We start from the raw sequence: 19328 nt of genomic DNA, 5'->3' as shown, positions 1-19328 counted from the left end.
CAGGAAAACAGTAAAGGAATTAAAAATTAATATGTCAGCAGACATGGGTGAATTGGCAGTCTCTGTGCTTAAAGGCTCCATCTTTACATGTGGAATCATTTTTATGGGGTCCCATAAATAAAAATGGAAGAAGTCTTCAAAATACAGGAAAGGTCAGTTAAAAACTGTGTGCCGGACAGGACTCGATTCTGGGTCCTTTGACTGCCACTGGCAAGTCCTCTATCGACTGGGCTAAATTATTTTTTTAACGATAGCGATACAGCTATTGCTTCATAAAACTGTTAAATAAATAATAAAAACTTACAGCCACATGCTTCTCGTGTAAACAGAACCAGAAAAAATCTGCTACAAAGTGTGTGATCAAACATTTGAGCCCCACACTATAATTTGGCAACTACGCTAAGAAACATGCTTTAGAAAAGCGAGTGATGGCATATCTTAATACTTGACATATTCATGCCATCATCTGTAAGTATGTATAATCAGTGTAGCATCCTTAGGTTGCACAAAAAAAAATGCTTACCAGTCAGAAACAATCACTCACAAAACAGCTCCTCAGATGCAGAGTGACATTTTTGAAATATTTCATTACCTGACATGTACGTTCACTAATGAAGTTGTCACATTTGATAAGAAAAGTGTGCCTGTAATTTACGTAGTCAGTCGATTTCCATTCCTCTCGGTACATAACACAAAACCATTGCAACATCGTATGTATCATTCCACGTAAGGTTATCATTACTGTATACTGAACAGTCGAAGGAGGCTTCATCCGGTGGGTCGGGTGGTCCGTTCGCCCTGGATGCAACTGTTTGCTTCCCAGCCGTCTTATGCAGCTCGTCGAATTCTTTGACATGCAACAGAGAGATTGGCGCGATTTTGTCGTCGTTCTTTCCTCTTTTATATAATTTGTTATTTGAGACAGAAGTTTTTGATTCTGCTATCCGTGCACGTTTCAACACCCTCCCTCGTAGCTTTATTTCTGCCGATACCTCATCTCTTGCCTTTCAAACTTCAGAGAAGTTCCCCGGAAACTTTACGGGACTAGCACTCATAGAAGAAAGGATAATGCGGAAACTTGGCTTAGCCACTGTCTGAAGGATTGCTCGAGTCAGGTAGGAGAGACAGTTTCAATCCTCCACTACATTTCATATCAGCGAACACTCCGCTGCATAGTGAAAATTCATTCTGCGTACGGAAAAGGACCATTAGAACAATAACCGAAAACAGTAACCGAGCTCCCTGTAAAGATATATTTGCATAGCTGGGGGTTCTATCTGCAACAGCATGTTGTGAGCACACTTAACGACCGATTATGCATATTACGAAGAGCTTCAGCTACTATTTCACAATCAGCAGCATTCGTAATCACGGAACAAAAGCCAGTATAAATTTACATTTACCAAGAGTAAACAAAGAAAAGACACAAAACAATATTTTCTACAATAGAAAAAAATTTACAGTAAGTTTCTCAACGATATTAAAGGAACAACTAAAATCCAAATTCATACAACAAAGTTAAGGAGTACTTTGTTAACACACAGTGCGAAATTATAAAAAATTACCATTATTTAACAATAAACAACTGTTCGTATACAGTAAAGTGTCATAATTTAATGTATCTTACTGCAAAATCCTATGTCCCGGATCTTAGATGGGAATTCTAACCGCTTCCCTTTTTCTGGTGCTCAACATCTCATTGGTTGTGGTGAGGTGATGACTCAAATTTGTGGGTCTCTCACAGTGGTCAACAGGAAGAATTCCATGGTATGGCATAAGTATCACCAAGGTCCTGATGTGTGTGTGTGTGTGTGTGTGTGTGTGTGTGTGTGTGTGTGTGTGACAGTGTAGTTTGTGTTTGTGCGCAGTGTGGGTAGTGACCAGTAATACTGAATGCATAAATCATAATTCATTTTTAAATTGCTTGTTTTTTCACTTAAGATGACATGTCTAATCCCATTTGTAAATGATATATGGATGAATAACTTAATAGCAACCTGACGGCCAAATGTTATTGAATGATGGTGCTGCATCACATAGTGAGCACTCACTATGTACCTACATGTTTAGTTTGACGTTGATATTACATCAGAATATTTTATGATCTGAAGATGGCAGTAGGTGAAACCGGTAATGGGGAAGTGTAAAAGTTTGGGTGATCAAGACGGACCTGTAAAATAAATTGGAGCTATGCGTTTAGTTTATGGTCCATCACGATGTCAGACTGAGATTCACTGGATAAAGTCTCAGGAAGTGCAGTCTGTCCACAAAAGGAAGAAGCTTGCAAAAGCCTCTTTCGAGCAATATTTGATTATTGATCGTCAGTCTCGGATCCGTACAAGATAAGATACATAGTGCAAATAGAAAAGACCCGAAGAAGAGCCGCACGTTTCATTATAGGTTTCTACCGTCCAGTCACATAAGTGTGACCACCTGTCAAAGGCCGTAAGACGTGCAGGAAGAGAGTCAACGAGGTTCTAGAAGGTACGGACAGTGACGTGTAGCCCTGCCGATTCCAGTACCGTGGCCAGATCACTAGGTTTCTCGCCTGAGGATCCATGGCGCGAACAGCCCGATCGAGATGGTCCCACAGATTCCAGACTAGGTTTAAATCAGTGGAGCATGGTGGCCAGGCGAATGTGGTAAACTAATCTTGGTGCTCTTCGAACCATGCACGTACGCAGCGAGCTGTGTGACACGTTGCATTGCCCTGCTGCCACACACCATTGTGCTCAGAAAAAAGAAACTGTTCATAGTGGTGGAAATGGTCCCCAAGGATAGATGCATACTTGTGTTGACCCATTGCGCCTTTCAAAATGACGAAATCACCCAAGGACTGCCACGAAAACATTCCCCAGACTGTAAAGCTCCCTCTTGGCTCCAGAACGTTTGCTGTCGGACGTTTCACGGCGTGCAAGTCAAAGGCCATCTGTCACATGGAGTATAATAAGTGATTCGTCTGGAAAGGGCACTTGTCGCCATTTACAGGACGTACTGGCGTGCAAATTCCAGCGTTCGACGTCGACGAACAGTGGTCAGCATGGGCACATAAACCAGGCGCCTACTGCAGAGGTCCATACGCAGCAACGTTCGCTGAACGGTTATTGAGGAGATACCGTTGGTAATCCATTGGTTCATCCGGGCGGTCAGTTGGTAAACAGTTGCTCCGTTATTCGCCCGTACATATCTATGCCTCCGTTGGTCACGGTTGTCATATACGGCCCGTGATGCGCCAGCGTTGCCTCGGCGCCTGTTTTGGATAGCGCCATTTTGCCACGCACGGTACATATTAACCAAGACTCCCAATGAACAGTTTACAAACTTAGCCGTTTCGGAAGCGCTTTCTCCATTGATCATGCCCTTCTAGACGTCAGACATATCGCTCCGTTTCCGCATGACAAAGACTGCACTGTTTTCCACGTCCCCTCGACACGTTTTATATGCCCTACACGGCCAGAGCTGCTTCCTGTTGTCAGTGAGTGACGTCGAACATAGGCGGTGGTCACATTAATGTGAACTGGACCGCGTAGTTGGTAAGAGCGAAAGCGTCACGGAGGTGCTCAGCCAACTCAAGTGACAGACGTTGCAAGAGAGGCGTTTACTTTTTCGAGAACATACCTTCCTAGAAGAGTCAACCAATATATTACTCCTTTCCGCGTATAACTCGCGAAAATAAGATGAAGGTAAAATCAGAGAGTCTCGAGCTCACACAAAGGCTTACTAACAATCGTTCTTCTCACGAACCATTTACTACTGGAAAAGGTAAAAAGAGGTGTTGGGGTTGGGGACAGTATTACACAAGTACCGTTAGCCACACACCGTAAGATGGCTTGCGGGCATAGATGTATATGCAGATGGAGGAACTATTGGATGCAGAAAAGTTGCGCAGTAGGCGTTACCATAACTGGAAGACATTTCTCACCTAGCATAAAAACTTGAGAGAAACTCAATCGCTCAGTCCACAGTGAGCTGGCCGAGATTCTCGAAAAGAATTGGTCGGACTGTTAAATTTAAATAGGCGGTACTGGACTGTAGAATGTCCAAGACGAATGAGTGGAGACTGTGGTAGGTGTGTACTTGCTGCATCATCAGCAAATGACGTGTGCTAGTGGTTGTGAACTCACGCAATTCAGTATTGTCAATGGATTTCGTTATAAATCATACACTGAAAGTGGCAGTCGTCGCTTAGAACAACTGCTATGAGCTGAAATTGTTACTGTAATATCTAAATTGTTTATGTACACGAAAAACTAACATTCATTTCCTACTCTTAGCACCTGATCTCAAAATACTCACTTTGGGATTCTCTAGAACACAATAATTTTTATCGTAAATGCTTGGTGCAGCCTATATATACATTCTTCCTCGGAGCCAACCGCGAATTCAACACAAACTATTGGTACTATATACCCTCAAACATGCGCTGCACAGTGGCTGGTGGAGTATATATTTAAATGTAGAAGCCATATTACTGAGCTTTATGCTATTACCTATTTTACAAGGGGGTAAATTCGGAAGATAATGGTATTGTGATGCCGACTATGGAGATTGCGAAATTTGCTCGCTCCATCCTGTACTTAGCTGACTACCTGTGTTGACTTAGCTTTACCAGTGTTGTTTGTTTTCTCTTGTTGAATACGCGTTCAATTACTACCTTAAGACAACAAACCAAAGGAGACTGTGTTCTGAATTTATACCTTTGTCGCACGTCAACGGGCAACAGCTCTGTGCCGTTAGCTGCGAGTGTTTCGCGAACCATTACCTTCGTCGCGGTCTCCTGCCAGAGAGACATCGTGCCTTTCAGACGTTGGAGGCTAGCTGCTCGCACACGCACAGTAGACCCTTGTGCGCCGCATTTGCAGCTGACAACTGTAACACATCGTCAGACTAGTCCCACTTAGAGGCGGCTCCTGTTCGGCTCACGAGAACTTCCCTCCACTTAGGGACACGGCATCGAACGAAAAGTATCGATACTTTACTCATGCGTAATTAAGTACTCATAAAAGTATCGAAACAAAAGCATTGATATCGCGAAGTACCGAGACACTTTAACAAAAAAAAAAAAAAAAGGAGAAGAAGAAGAAGAAGAAGACAGTGGCGATTCTATTAGCTCCCGTCTCTTCAGCTATGATTTTAAAATGTAGCAATAACAGAGAGAGAGAGAGAGACGGTCGATTTTCACAAGTTTTAAATAGAACAATACACAGACTTGTCAAACTTAGTCTGCTTTCATATATGTTCTGCCAAGTAACGTAGCTCGATGAAACTTCGACCATACATGGAAACAACAGTTACAGTACAGTGCGGAAGGTAACTGACAGGAATACGTAATGACACGAACTGAAATGACACCCTTATTAGAAGAGAATTACACTGAAGGTGCCGAGATTCATGATGGTTCCGTGAAAATTACAAAAGGCGGATCAACGTTCCTAATAAGGTATGTGATCAGCGTGGGCGGCAGTGTTTGCTCTGCAACATGCTCCCATGTTGGCCAAACAGTTGATAAGGAGCTCTCGGTAGGGCGTTCCATTCCTCCATCAGTGCAGTTGTCAACTCCGGGATGGTCACTGGTGTATGTAGACTTACTGCAATACGTCTTCCAAATGCATACCACAATTGATCGTTGTGATGTAAGACGGGGCAATGGGTTGGCGAGAACATTCGCGGAATATCCTCTCGTTCCAGGAGACCATCTATTTGCGCTGTTCAATGATGGGCCTAAAGTTGAAGTCAGGAGCAATCTCACCACTGGAAAGACGCACTTGTGGAAGGAGCACAGTACCACAATAAAACTGACCGTTTAGTGTATCGTGTTCAAAGGTTTGGAAGTCAGTACGCCCATTCATCATTGCGCTACCCCTCACCATAAAACTTGGATCACCAAAACTATCATTTCGACATCGCTGTACGTACCCTCAGGCGGAAACACGTATTGCTCCCAGGAACACTGTGGAACATGATCGTTTTGGTGGTTGACATGCTTTGGTGTGGGAGGCATAATGTTGCATGGGAGTACTGACCTTCAAATCTCTGCACTTGGTACACCCACCGGCCAACGTTATTGTGAAGCTGTACTCCTTCCCCATGTGTGTCTTTTCTGGTGCGCATTCATCCCAGACTTCATTTCTAAGGATGGTAATGAGCGATCGCCTCGAACAGCGCAGGTGGAAAAGCTCTTGGAACGAGAGGATATTCGGCGAATGGACTTACAAGCCACTTCCACCGACTTACATCTTATCGCGAACTGTCGGATACGTACGTCCACATGCGCCAACGACCATCCAACAGATGTTAACCAAGCTTTTGGAGGAATGGAACGCCCTAACACCACAAAAACTTACCAACCTTGTGGCCAGCATGGGGGCACCTTGTAGAGCATTGCCTTCATTCGTGATCATACACCCTTTTTAGAACCATGTTCTGCCTTTTGTACAGTCCATAGAACCTTCATAAATTGAGCTTCTCTTTCAATTACCTTCTGTACTATGCTGTAGCAATTCTCTCCATGTGTACTCCAAGTTTCATGCAACTATGTTACATGGCAGAAACACATCATGTGAAAGTTACTTTCGTCCTTACGCTTTGGACACCAGTATACAAACTACAAATCAAGCAATGTTTTTATTTTCATTAAAGATACAAAAAAATAGAACATGCAATATGAAATCGCAGAGTATATTTTCGGAATCATAAAAACATAAAGTAAATATATCAAAACTTATCTAAACTTCCCATTCCTCCTCCGAACGGTCACTCAAATCAATATTTTATCCAATCGTTTCATTGACAGTTCGTTTTGCGACAGTGAAAACGTACTGCCTGTCATTAAGAACAAACTCAGCGAGGGCACTGATGTCGCTGGAGTCGTCAGTCACTCGTTGGGAAGCTTATACAACTAGAGGGGAAAAAACCTTCACGTGTTCCCATTCGTCTAAAGGATTAGCCCACAACCGTGACACAGCTGCTGCCAAATAAAGGCTCATTGCATCTTTTTCATAAACCAGAGTGGATTCGAAAACTGCTAGTGCTCCACCTTTTTTCTTGTCTTTCCTGTGTGCTAACATCTTATGATGACTGACGAGATCCTATACCGTTTGAAGCTGCTAGAAACGTAAGGGTCGCAAATAATTTCGTACACTCACACTGTCGTTCAGTTGTTGGCCTCTTGGTGCTCGCACGTTCAAATGCTGAAAGTGTTGCAATTGTGTTATTCGTCCAGAATGTTGGGAAAATAACTAAGATGTAATAAATCATTGCTAGGGTCATTCGATACGATGCCTTGCAAAGTCCTGGTATGTGGAAAAGCATCATCAGCTGGAAAAAGTATGGATATCGAGGTAAAAATTCTCTATACCAAGAAGTGTGGATACTTTTTCCGTGTCAGTTCCCCTTCTGCTAAGCTAGTAAGATGCGCCAGTTATTATTATGCCCAGCTCTTCTTCCAGCTACGCTGAGAGGCTAGAAGAGCCTGCCCAAGATCTTGAGGGGCTGTCGGGAGGCTGCGGCAGGATGGTTGTGAAAGAGGGAAATGTGTAGGGAACAAAGCACAATTTCTTAAGAAGTAAAGCGCAAATCTATTGGAAAACTGTATTTATTAATCACCAAACGGCCTAATGCTACCACTTTTAATGTACTACTTGCAATGTATTTAACTAAGAGAATTTAGTTTGCATGGGGCATGAACATATTATTTTGCTGTCAAGCAGCTAGTATTCATAAGTATTCACTTTTTTATCATTTTCTTATTGGTTGGTAAAACGAGGAAAAACCACCGCGTTTGAATGTTGTACAACGCTAGCGGAAGTTTTCAAGGTCCGGAGTCACGTGGCATTTTCAGTCTAAAGGAATTTTTTTCTTGGTGGAGGGGCAGCATCAAATGGTTCAAATGGCCCTGAGCACTATGGGACTTAACATCTGTGGTCATCAGTCCCCTAGAACTTAGAACTACTTAAACCTAACTAACCTGAGGACATCACACACATCCATGCCCGAGGCAGGACTCGAACCTGCGACCGTAGCGGTCACGCGGTTCCAGACTGAAGCGCCTAGAACCGCACGGCCACACCGGCCGGCTGGGGCAGCATCTCTCTTCTGCCACACACTGATTGCACTATTCTTGCCTAGAGGCGTAGGTAATCATTGTTTTTACGCTTTGCCGGCCGCGGTGGTCTCGCGGTGCTAGGCACGCAGTCCGGAACCGTCCTGCCTCGGGCATGGATGTGTGTGATGTTCTTAGGTTAGTTAGGTTTAAGTAGTTCTAAGATCTAGGGGACTGATGACCACAGCAGTTAAGTCCCATAGTGCTCAGAGCCATTTTTTTACGCTTTCTATCATATTACCGAGTGGTAAGCTTTTGCAATGAAAATTTGAAACGACATTACACCACAATTTAAAGAGCACAGCATCTCGTCAGCATAGATCCTAGTCAATTTCGGTTATCTTCTTACGTAACAAATCTTATCCATAATGATCACTATGTCAAATTTTATGATGGCAGTGAAAATCGATGTCACATCCACGACTGTGTAAATTTAATCTCTAAACTCGCTACGTATTAGAGATCGCTAACACGCACTTAGTGCGTTGTCGCTCAACAGCGAAGTAGCTGGCCGCAGTTGGAGGAAACGAATTAGCATTAGTTCTTGAATATCAGAAAGTCTGTGCTAATCCTTTATTAAATTCCACAACTCTTCACAACATCTCTTCGACCGCAACCATGTGACGCCGTTTACAATGATGCGCCTGAGGGATGTGGATTTTAAGTTCAGCGGTACCCTCATTGCTATTCGAGAACAAACGTCGATTTTTTTCTTTCAGGGCTCTACATTTCATTTCTGTGGACACCCTTAACAACACAAACACAACAGTACCCCGGCACAAACGTTCATTGCAGCCATGCATGCGCCTCGGTAGACTAAACTAAGTGAAGAACAAGAGCATGGCCGGCTGGAGTGGCCGTGCGGTTCTAGGCACTACAGTCTGGAACCGCATGACCGTTACGGTCACAGGTTCGAATCCTGCCTCGGGCATGGATGTGTGTGATGTCCTTAGGTTAGTTAGGTTTAACTAGTTCTAAGTTCTAGGGGACTGATGACCACAGCAGTTAAGTCCCCAGAAAACGCATGGAGAAACGTCACAATGAAACGTAACATATGATTCCATTAACACATATTTTTACTGCTCTCTTTAACAATTACTCATTTCAAACATTTAATGTTTTACTCATTTTAAACATTTAATGTTCTTTCATTCCACTACATGGAACACTTCTTCACAGTATTTAAGAAGTCTTATAATTTCAAAAATGCCTTGCCGAAATAGGTGCGAACTTCATAAAACGTTATTACAACATAGAAGCAAAGCTTCTACTGATCAGTTGCAGGCATCATGTTACTGCAATTGTTCTCAGAAAATTCATCAGTTGGGTTCAAACAGTAGCGAGCATTTCACAAAAATTCAAAGATCGCCTTTAGATTATTTAGCAGGTAGCATAAGCATTGCAATGAAAGTAAATACCATCTGGTTTACTATAATTTTTGATGAACTGGTTTCAATTTGATAAATGTATATCTCCAGTCTAGTGCTGCAAAACGCAGTTATCCACTTGAATGGCTGCAGCATGTAACTATTGATCTCAGTTTCTCCTGACAGTGTCTTCAATTCACCATCTTCATCTACATGTTTACTCCACAATTCCTAATTAAGTGCCTGGCACCACCTTCAGGCTATTTCTACACGTTCCATTCTCGAAGGGCGTGTGGGAGAAATGAACGTTAAATCTTTTTGTGCGAGCTTTGATTTCTCTTATGATCATTTCTCCCTACGTAAGTGGGCGCCAAAAAAATATTTTCGCTATCGGTGGAGATGGCGATTGAAATTTCAGGAGAATATCCTGCAGCAACGAAAAACGCCTTTGTTTTAACGACTGCCAACACAATTCATGTATCATGTCCTTGACAACCTCTTTCCTATTTCGCAATAATACAAAACGAGGTGCCCTTCTTTGAACTTTTTCCATGCACTCCGTCAGTCCCATCTGGGTCACCACACGGCACAGTAAGGCCGGACAAGCGTGGTGTTAGCCGTTATTTAATAGATCTGCTGAATTTTCTAAGAGTTCTGCCAATAAATCGTAGTCTTTGGTTTGCTTTCCTCACAATATTATCTATGTAATCGTTCCAATTTGAATTATTCGTAACTGTAGTCCCTAAGTATTTAGTTCAATATACAGCCCTTAGATTTGTGTGATTTATCGTGTAATAACGGACTTCTTTTAGTACTCGTGTGGATAACTTCACACTTTTCATTATTTAGAGTCAATTGCTGCTCTTCGCACCATGCAGATATCTTGTCTAAATCATTTTGCAGTTGATTTTGATTAAGTGATAACTTTCAAGGCGAGATTTAAGCTGGGGAGTTCCGGTAAACAACGTTTAGTTTACTTTAGTGGCAATGTCACCAGTGACATTACTACTGTTATCGCTTTGTGAAGGTCTTGATTACTAAAAAAAATAGCAGAGGTTGAGCTTACCTTGAAAGTACTTTAGAAATAATGGTTTCAATCTTTGTGACGTTATCACTTGTCCTTGAATAGAGAAAATGATATAGGATATGAGAGAAACGCTGTATAAAAACATGAGGATTGCTCAGACGCACTAAGACAAAGATGCACAGCGGCAAACGAGGCAGGAATTTGAAACAAGTTGAGTGAATTGGCCGCGGCCCGAGAATAGCCGAACCCATTTATGACTGCCACTTCTTAGCTTATTTTAGACCGTGCAGAAATAGGTCATCTTCAGCGCTGCAGAGCTATCCGGACAGGACAAAAGTTTCGGGACAGGTACCTAATACCGTACGCAAATCAGTACATTTCGACGTACTGCAGTAACTTCACACTGCGTCCGTCCAGTGTCGAGACGGAAGACGCTTCTCCAGTAATAACGCCACTCCAACCGTGATTTTAATAAGCTGCCACAGCGATATCGGTTATCATGTGAAAGACGCAGGTTATATGGTATAGAAAATACTCGTAAATCATTTGATGACTAACGACCACAGATTGTAGAATAATGGTGCACGGTTCGAAATAAAGCTATTTATGTCGAATGCAGCATTTACGAGTACCACTGTTTCAGTCACTAAAAGACAGCAGTTTTTACAAATAATGGACGACAAGTATAATGTAAAGCAACCATAAAATGGTAACGTAATAAAGACAAATTGATTTTAGGGTTGTTAGATAACACCACGTTATACCCCATGCCGCTTGGCAACTGAAAATACTAATTGCGCATTTTATAATGATTCTCTGCTATTCCAATCTCGATATACAGACTAGCATTCGCGTATCTGACGATCCCGGTGTTGTTTCACAATCGAGTAATAAAACAGAAAAAAAACTGAATCGAATTCCCAGTGACGTTTTGAGTATGAGTGATTTTTAGCTTTATGGCGTGATTCACCTTAGGAACTAGACGTGCATGAGAGTTCATCCTCGTCACTTTCGAGAGCAACAGTTTCAGATGAATATCGACTGCAGTCATCATTTACTTTTGCGACTCACAATGAATTACGAATAACATGAATGACTTCTGTAAATACCTGTACTGGGAGCTTCTACAGGTAACGAACATACTCGTATTTTAAGAGGTGATAGTATGAACCATTAATGCTACTTTTTCTTAATAATAAACGTTAAAAAATTTCAGTGCCACATCGAATGTTGCACAAGTTTATGTAATGTTTTCCTTCCAAACTGCTCCATACGACCACCTTAACATACCGTTGTGTAAGACAGTTTCCCTCTAAAATACCCCTGCAATTCAAATTATTCGAATTCACATCTACAGTGTCAGTTCTCAAGTTCTGGTATCTCGCAAGTATTCTGCATGACGGCGAAATCCTTACTTTGAGGCAAGCTATTTTGAAACTTACATGAATAGCTCTTCATCCATAGTTAATTATTTTCAGTGGCCATTTCGTACTTGATATATGTATGAAGAATGATTCAGAATTTATTGTGCTAAACGAAGCTGTTACACATAAAGGAGACTGGAAGAAAGGAATGAGTTGCCTGAAGAAGGTAAAGGACTGTGTGTGCAGGTTGAAAATGGGAACGGGAAATATGTCGCACTTAGACAAAATGTGCAAGAACATTCTTATGTTAGAGTTGATGATTACTGACCTCGTTGATTGAATGCAGGTACGGCGAATGGTCAGATGAACGGGCACCATAACCAGAGTGTCCCTGAAACAAAAACAAGTTGATAAGCTGCCTGCCTCTGCCGTTGATAATAAATAAAAAGTTTGACTGCAACATAAAAGAGTATTTCTTCACTTACTTACTGACAGACATACACATCGCGTTCTCTCTCTCTCCCTCTCCCTCTCTCTCTCTCTCTCTCTCTGTCTCTCTCTCTCTCTCTGTATCAAACACACAACACACATACACACACACACACACACACCTTCATACATGCACTGTTATTCCACGAAGGGAATATTGTTGATATGAGCAGTATTTAAACCATAATTTTCTTCTGTCGCTGCAATAGTAGCTTACATTTTCTTTGTGTAGACATATAACATTTGTATGTAATCTTTGTTATCAATTATAGATAAAGTCAACTGTAGTCCCGGGGAATACGATTCTTTTTAAATCTATCTCTCTTCACTAAATAATTCCAACTATCTTTTTAAGTCCGTTGGTTTTGTTATAACTATTGACAAATACTACATTTCATTTTTCCCAATGAATTTTAGTTTTTAGCATTACTGTCAAAACTCACGTCGATTACTTCACAAGTGGTGGTGTTTTAGAGTCTTACTGGCAATATTTGTTTTCTGTGAACGATCAAGTAACTTTCTCTGGCATCCCAGAAACTAGTGATAATTAATAACTCAATGAAATCACTTGTATTGAGTTTTACACGACAACGTATGTACTGCAGAACTGACGGTGGATTTCCAAGACAATTACAAAGATGTATTTCACTGAAAAAAATACGGCAACCAGCCACTTTTTAATGCGTTTTTTTTTATTTACGCCAATATGCATTTCGGTATCATTATCCACGGCCACGGAGCTCAACGGTCCAAATAAAATGGACAAATTGTTACAAAGATGTAGTTCTTCTCCGATGGTATCGAAGGTGTTGAACTCGGCAAAGGAAAACTTAGTTTTAGCAATACTCATAATAGAGTGTACGCGGGAACAACCCGAATAACGCAACCACAGAAGAAATGGTTGCTGTGCTTGTCTTCCATTCGCAACTGCTGACCAGTCTGCGCTCAGTGCTGTGCCAAATACATTAAGCCGCTTTTGTTGCTGCTGCTGTTGCCCAATTGTGTATTTCGACTTTTCATGGTCTGTCCTGCATCGTTACTAACAACATTACCGCTCACTACATTTGGTGCCATGTTAATCTCCAAGTACACATGTCGGAGCATAACATGAACTACTCATATTCAAGAAGGTATAATTCATTTTATGTTGTTCCTTGCAGCAGCACATCTCACCACCTACATTATTACTGAGGACTCAGCTACCATCACAAGCAGAGACATAGTTATTAGCGCATTTGTAACTGGCTGCCGCGTTTTAATGTTCGTAGCTGTGTCCACTGATAAATAAAATATAGAGGAAATATATTCTTCTCGCATTTACTGATAGCAGAACTGTAAAATGCTATTTATTTTCTAGAAACACGATTTCGTTCACGGACTGTGTTGCTGTTTTGAATACAGATTGTGCCACTGATAATTCGCTCCTTCAAGACGCTGTTGGGTGAGGAATAAAGTAATCAGATTTAGTATAAACAATAAAAAATCGTTGTACAAAATATTGCTGTTGAAAGAAGTGCTTTTGAAAGAATGGCGACATTTTTGAAAACTCTATTGATTCTGGAAATTCAAGGAATGCAAAAATGTTGAAAACTGAACAAGTTCGCATCAGATAATCAACTTTTCCTAATACGAAAGAACATTGATTGGCCAGATGCGAGTAGGAATAGCACACTGAGGGTTCCGTTAAAGCTTTACCGGGAATCGTGAATCTCGATCATTTTTGCCTGTTATCGACGTTGATACTGAAAATATATGGGTTCTGGGATTTCTAAGATTTTCGAGGATGTTGTGATTTCAATAATATAAATGTGAGAAAGTCATACAGGAGGCGGGCGACTATTACTACACATATCAAAAAAACGTTCTGCACCACACCGGTTTCCAGAACTCCTGAAGATAGACGAGGAATGTGGATGTTGAATCCAAATTCAGTCCGTTTGAGTGTTCCAGAGATGTCACTAAACCCGGTCAAAACGTAAACAAGCATGTATGAGTAGACCCTATTAGACGAAGGGGTCCGACAACGATTAGTGCCAGTCATTCCACCAGGAAGGAGGTACACAGCTCGTATTGTCTCTAATTCAACCATGCCTAGACGGACAATACCGCTGTTCGATCGCGTCCGCATTGTTGCTTTGTACCATGAGATGCTCTCAACAAAGGAATTGTCTGGGCGTCTCGGAGTGAACCATGGAGGAGATACAGAGAGACAGGAACTGTGGATGACCTGCCTCGCTCAGACCGCCCAAGGGCTACTACTGCAGATGACCACTACCTACAGATTATGGCTCGGAGGAACCCAGACAGCAACGCTACCATGTTGAATATGCTTTTCGTGCAACCGCAGGACGTCGTGTTACGACTTAAACTGTACGCAATAGGCTGCATATGCTGGATTTCACTCTCGACGTCCACGGCGATGTCCATCTTTGCAACTACGACACCGTACAGCGCGGTACAGATGGGCTCAAAAGCTTGCCGAATGGACCGCTCAGGATGGGCATCACGTTCTCTTGACCGATAAGAGGCGCATATGCATTCAACCAGACAATCGTCGGACACGTGTTTGGAGGCAACTCGGTCAGGCTGAACGCCTTAGACACACTGTCCCATGGAAGTGTGTGACGTCCTTAGGTTAGTTAGGTTTAAGTAGATCTAAGTTCTAGGGGACTGATGACCTCAGATGTTAAGTCCCATTGCGCTCAGAACCATTTGAACACTGTCCCTGCTTTTTTGGGGTAGCATTATGTGAGGCCGACGTACGCCGCTGGTCGTCACGGAAGGCGCCGTGACGACTGTACGATACGTGAATGCCATCCTCCGACTGATAGTGCAGCCATATCTGCAGTATATTGGCGAGGCATTCATCTACATGGAAGACAATTCGCGCCCCCATCGTGCATATCTTTTGAATGACTTCCTTCAGGATAATGACATCGCTCGACTAGAGTGGCCAGCATGTTCTCCAGACATGAACCCTGTCGAACATGCCTCCAGACATGAACCCTGTCGAACATGCCTGGGATAGATTGAAAAGGGCTGTTTAAGGACGACGTGACCCACCAACCACTCTGAGGGATCTACGCCGAATCGCCGTTGAGGAGTGGGACAATCTGGACCAACAGTGCCTTGATGAATTTGTGGATGGTATGGCACGACGAATATAGGCATGCATCAATGCAAGAGGACGTGCTTCTGGGTATTAGAGGTACCGGTGTGTACAGCAATCTGGACGACGACCCTTGACGGTCTCGGTGTATGGTGGTACAACATGCAATGTGTGGTTTTCAAGAGCAATAAAAAGGGCGGAAATGATGTTTATGTTGATCTCTATTCCAATTTTCTGTACAGGTTCCGGAACTCTCAGAACCGGGGTGATGCAAAACTGTTTTGATGTATGTATAATAATCAGTAGTTCTCTATTTTGGATGACTGCGTCGGAATGATCAAAGTCAAACATCAAAAAAATGGTTTCAGTGGCTCTGAGCACTATGGGACTTAACTTCTGTGGTCATCAGTCCCCTAGAACTTAGAACTACTTAAACCTAACTAACCTAAGGACATCACACATATACATGCCCGAGGCAGGATTCGAACCTGCGACCGTAGCAGTCGCGCGGTTCCAGACTGTAGCGCCTAGAACCGCTCGGCCACCCCGGCCGGCAAAGTCAAACATCAGGCAGGAATGATTTTCACTACAGCCGACGTAATCGTCTTGAGAGAATTCTGCTGGAAAGAGGTTACAGAGGAGCACGCAGAGGCTTTGGAAGATGGAGGAGAATGTGATGCAAATGATGTAGCTGTCATCTCTACAGTTTCAAACACTTTTGCAGTAACTGATGTTAGTGTGGGTAACACTGTCACGTGAACCTGTGTGTGAAACGTCTAGAAGAGATGCAGCAGATATGGTAGGCTGTTTGCCTGTTCTTGAAGAGTGAATCAGCTGCAAATGTGGAGTTATATGCATGGTCTAAAGTTAGTTGTGAACCCCAGTCGTCCGAGAAATGGCTTTCTCGTGCAGGTATATGGTTATTGGCATAAGCTGACATTGATAATTTCATGTTGTTTTTTTTTTTTTCGAAATGTTTCAACGAAGAATTTGTGTCCCTGATTCATTGGTATGGATATTCACCACCTCATAACTCATAGTGGACTAAGATATACAAACTATTGTCAAAGAGGGCGTGGTGATATACTTTTCTTCTTTAGGGGCAGCAGCATAATGTGTATCAGATAATGACATGATTATTAGAAAGATGCACCAGAATACATGCTTGTAATAATTAATCTTTATTAACGACAGACTTTCGCGGCATTATCGCCATTGTCAAGTACCTGAATACGAATATAAGGGTGAATGTCATTTATATTAAAGTGACTATTCTGTACTCACGTCTACAATGATGTGCCTCTATGTTACGTCGTTAGAGAACTGTCTTATAACTGTCGGCGTTTTAATTATATTGTAAATGACGTAAATATATGGAAATAATTCTTAATGATGGTTTGATAACAGTTTGACAGTTCTACTCTTACAACGTAATACGTTTGCAAAGATTATGCTGAGGGACAGGCGGACAGCGATATTATTTTATTAACTGAATTCCGTCGTGATTATCTTTGGTTTCAAATTTATACATTTTCGTGTTCTAAAAGTTCAGTATGGTATTTGAGGTAGCAGCCTGCTTGTGTGTAAATTCTGTAAGCTCATTTAGTATTCCTTGTGCGTACTTTCTCGTGTGTAAATAGATTTTCAGTTCTTGAAGAAAGTTCATTGCGAGAACTTTTGGTATTCTGCGCAGGATTCTGAGAGTATCTTCGATTGTATCAGCAATGTGGTTTGGTTTTTTAAATGTAGAAAGAAGCTCTAGTCTCGCTGTTTCTAAATGTGTTTTTTAAAACCGGCGTCAAATTTTTCTTCTATTTGGCCAATGGAAAAGTTACTACAGATGCTACAAGTGATTTTATATGTACCTAGGTTATATTCGTATGTTCTAGCGTTGACGTAACGTAATGCGTCGTGGTGGATAGTACGTTTTGCTACTTTAAGCTTTCATACCGTAGTCAGGTCGTTATAATTAACCAACATAGGTTTGAACAGGGGACTACTGATTACACCATTGTTGCGGAGCACGGTGTGCGCTTGAAAACCACTGCTTTGCGTTACGCCGTTTTCCCCCGCTTTGCGCCTCGGGCCACGTGGAATTTGAGCGAACCGCCACGCGGTGCGCGCCATCTGTTGGTCGCCGCCCAAAGCTCCTCCTCGGCGCCCCTCGTGACGTAAGGCGTGACGCCTTCTATTCACCCTTCTTGCCTCGTACCCCGCCTTTATGGCCTAGCATAATTACTAAATTTAACCAAACTAATTAGCCAAGCTGCTTGATTAATGTTAACAAAGACGCTTTAAAACACACAAGAAAATACACACGCAGCACTGTTCCCTCTGTGCTGCTCCCACTTAAAGGTGAAACCAGCACTGTGCTTTGCAGTGACAGGCGTTTTATTAAAAATAAAAGACAAAAAAAAGAGCAAAGAGAGAGGGAACTGTTAATTAAAAGACGCGATATAACAGGGAAGTGTGAAGAAGGAGGGACGCGGCGGTGAAGGGAAGTTTTATTCTGATAATTAGGGCTACAAAAATATTAATGACTTGACTCCCTAATGTATCCAGTCGAGAAGCGAGAGGTGGGCTGGAAGGGGCAGCAAGCGATTCACAGGCAGGAATGTCTGCGCGCTGGGACTGGGGAAAATTGCCTGCAAAAGAGCATCCCGCCACTTCGTCAAACAGAAGTCGCGGGACTCTGTTCCAGTGAACTTTTGCATTTAGGTATATCGCTTCTCCTGAGTACGAAATCCGAGTAGCAAAATTGTCATATTCAGTATTCATACGAATATAAGAGAATATTAGCGTTGTACGAAAAACGATGTAGGGGAACGAAACGTAGTCTTGTGGTGCATTTCCCTAACGATGTTTTTCTTTTGTTTGTTTTGACTTTCAGTTATCTGAATATCACCTATTTACAGTCTCTGACACGCTGGCGAAGATGAATGTCAGCAAATTGAAGGTGGGAGACGCAAATCATCGCAAAACGAAAGTCAACCTTAGTAATCACTTACCATGCACACAGAGTGTGAATGATGTCATTACCACTATTAGACCGCTTTAAGGGTAGCTAGCTTGTCGCATTTCCTACCGTTCGTCAGGACTTCACAGATAAACATTCTCCCAAAGTAAACTGTGTACATGGAATTTCAATGTTAGAAATAGTTTGGGGAAGAATTCCTTGGTTCACACGCACGAAGTGACCATTTCATATCTTCGCTGGTGATTGTTCTTAGAAATCCAACAGACCCTATTAATTTTTTCTTAATTCTATCATAGGACAATCAGATGTCTTTAGATTTCCCCAGCATTCAAGCCTTTACTTCAGAGACTTTTTGAAAGAGCATGTCTGTTAAAATTAGTTATTAGTGTGGAAAAAAGATAGAAATCTAACAGAACCTATTAATTTTTTTCTTAATTCTACTACAGGACAATCAGATATCTTTAGATTTCCCAGCATTCGAGCCTTTACTTCAGTGACCTTGTGGAAGGACATGTCTGTTAAAATTAGTTATCAGTGTGGAAAATAAGATACTGAAGAATACACAACACCAGTGCTTTAAGAGATGCAATCATAAAACTAGACAAATAACGCAAGTAACTATATAAAAGTGTCTGTAATTATTTTATGTCTAATTTAATTGGGAACCGTGTGCAGCACAACCTTATTATTGTCAATATTTTTGGATAAATGGGAGCATCGGTGGTAAATACTGAAATACTTTATTTTACAATCAGAACTAGGTCTAAAAAAAATTATAGAGCCCTCCGTCCCTATCTCAACTGTAAATGCAATTTTCTCATAAAACGATTATTTAGATCAGCCGATTACAGGAGAAACATGTGCCATCATAGAAAATTTTCTTACGTTTCTTAC

General features: G+C 41.9%; 1 protein-coding gene across 4 annotated transcripts in view; it reads right to left on the bottom strand.

The window, feature by feature from the left end:
- The window catches only part of LOC126354364 (POU domain, class 6, transcription factor 2), a 571887-nt gene that overhangs the window by 175728 nt on the left and 376831 nt on the right, over window positions 1–19328 (bottom strand). For all 4 annotated transcript variants that reach the window (XM_050003945.1, XM_050003947.1, XM_050003948.1 and 1 more), the window contains exon 3: window positions 12188–12250. In XM_050003945.1, coding sequence (XP_049859902.1) covers window positions 12188–12250 — 63 coding nt within the window. The remainder of the gene's footprint in view (window positions 1–12187; window positions 12251–19328) is intronic.

Source organism: Schistocerca gregaria, chromosome 3 (genome assembly GCF_023897955.1).
Source record: "Schistocerca gregaria isolate iqSchGreg1 chromosome 3, iqSchGreg1.2, whole genome shotgun sequence".
In the NCBI taxonomy this organism is placed as follows: Eukaryota; Metazoa; Arthropoda; class Insecta; order Orthoptera; family Acrididae; genus Schistocerca; species Schistocerca gregaria.
Note: the sequence above shows the minus strand (reverse complement) of the source record. Positions and strands in the feature narration are given on the sequence as shown.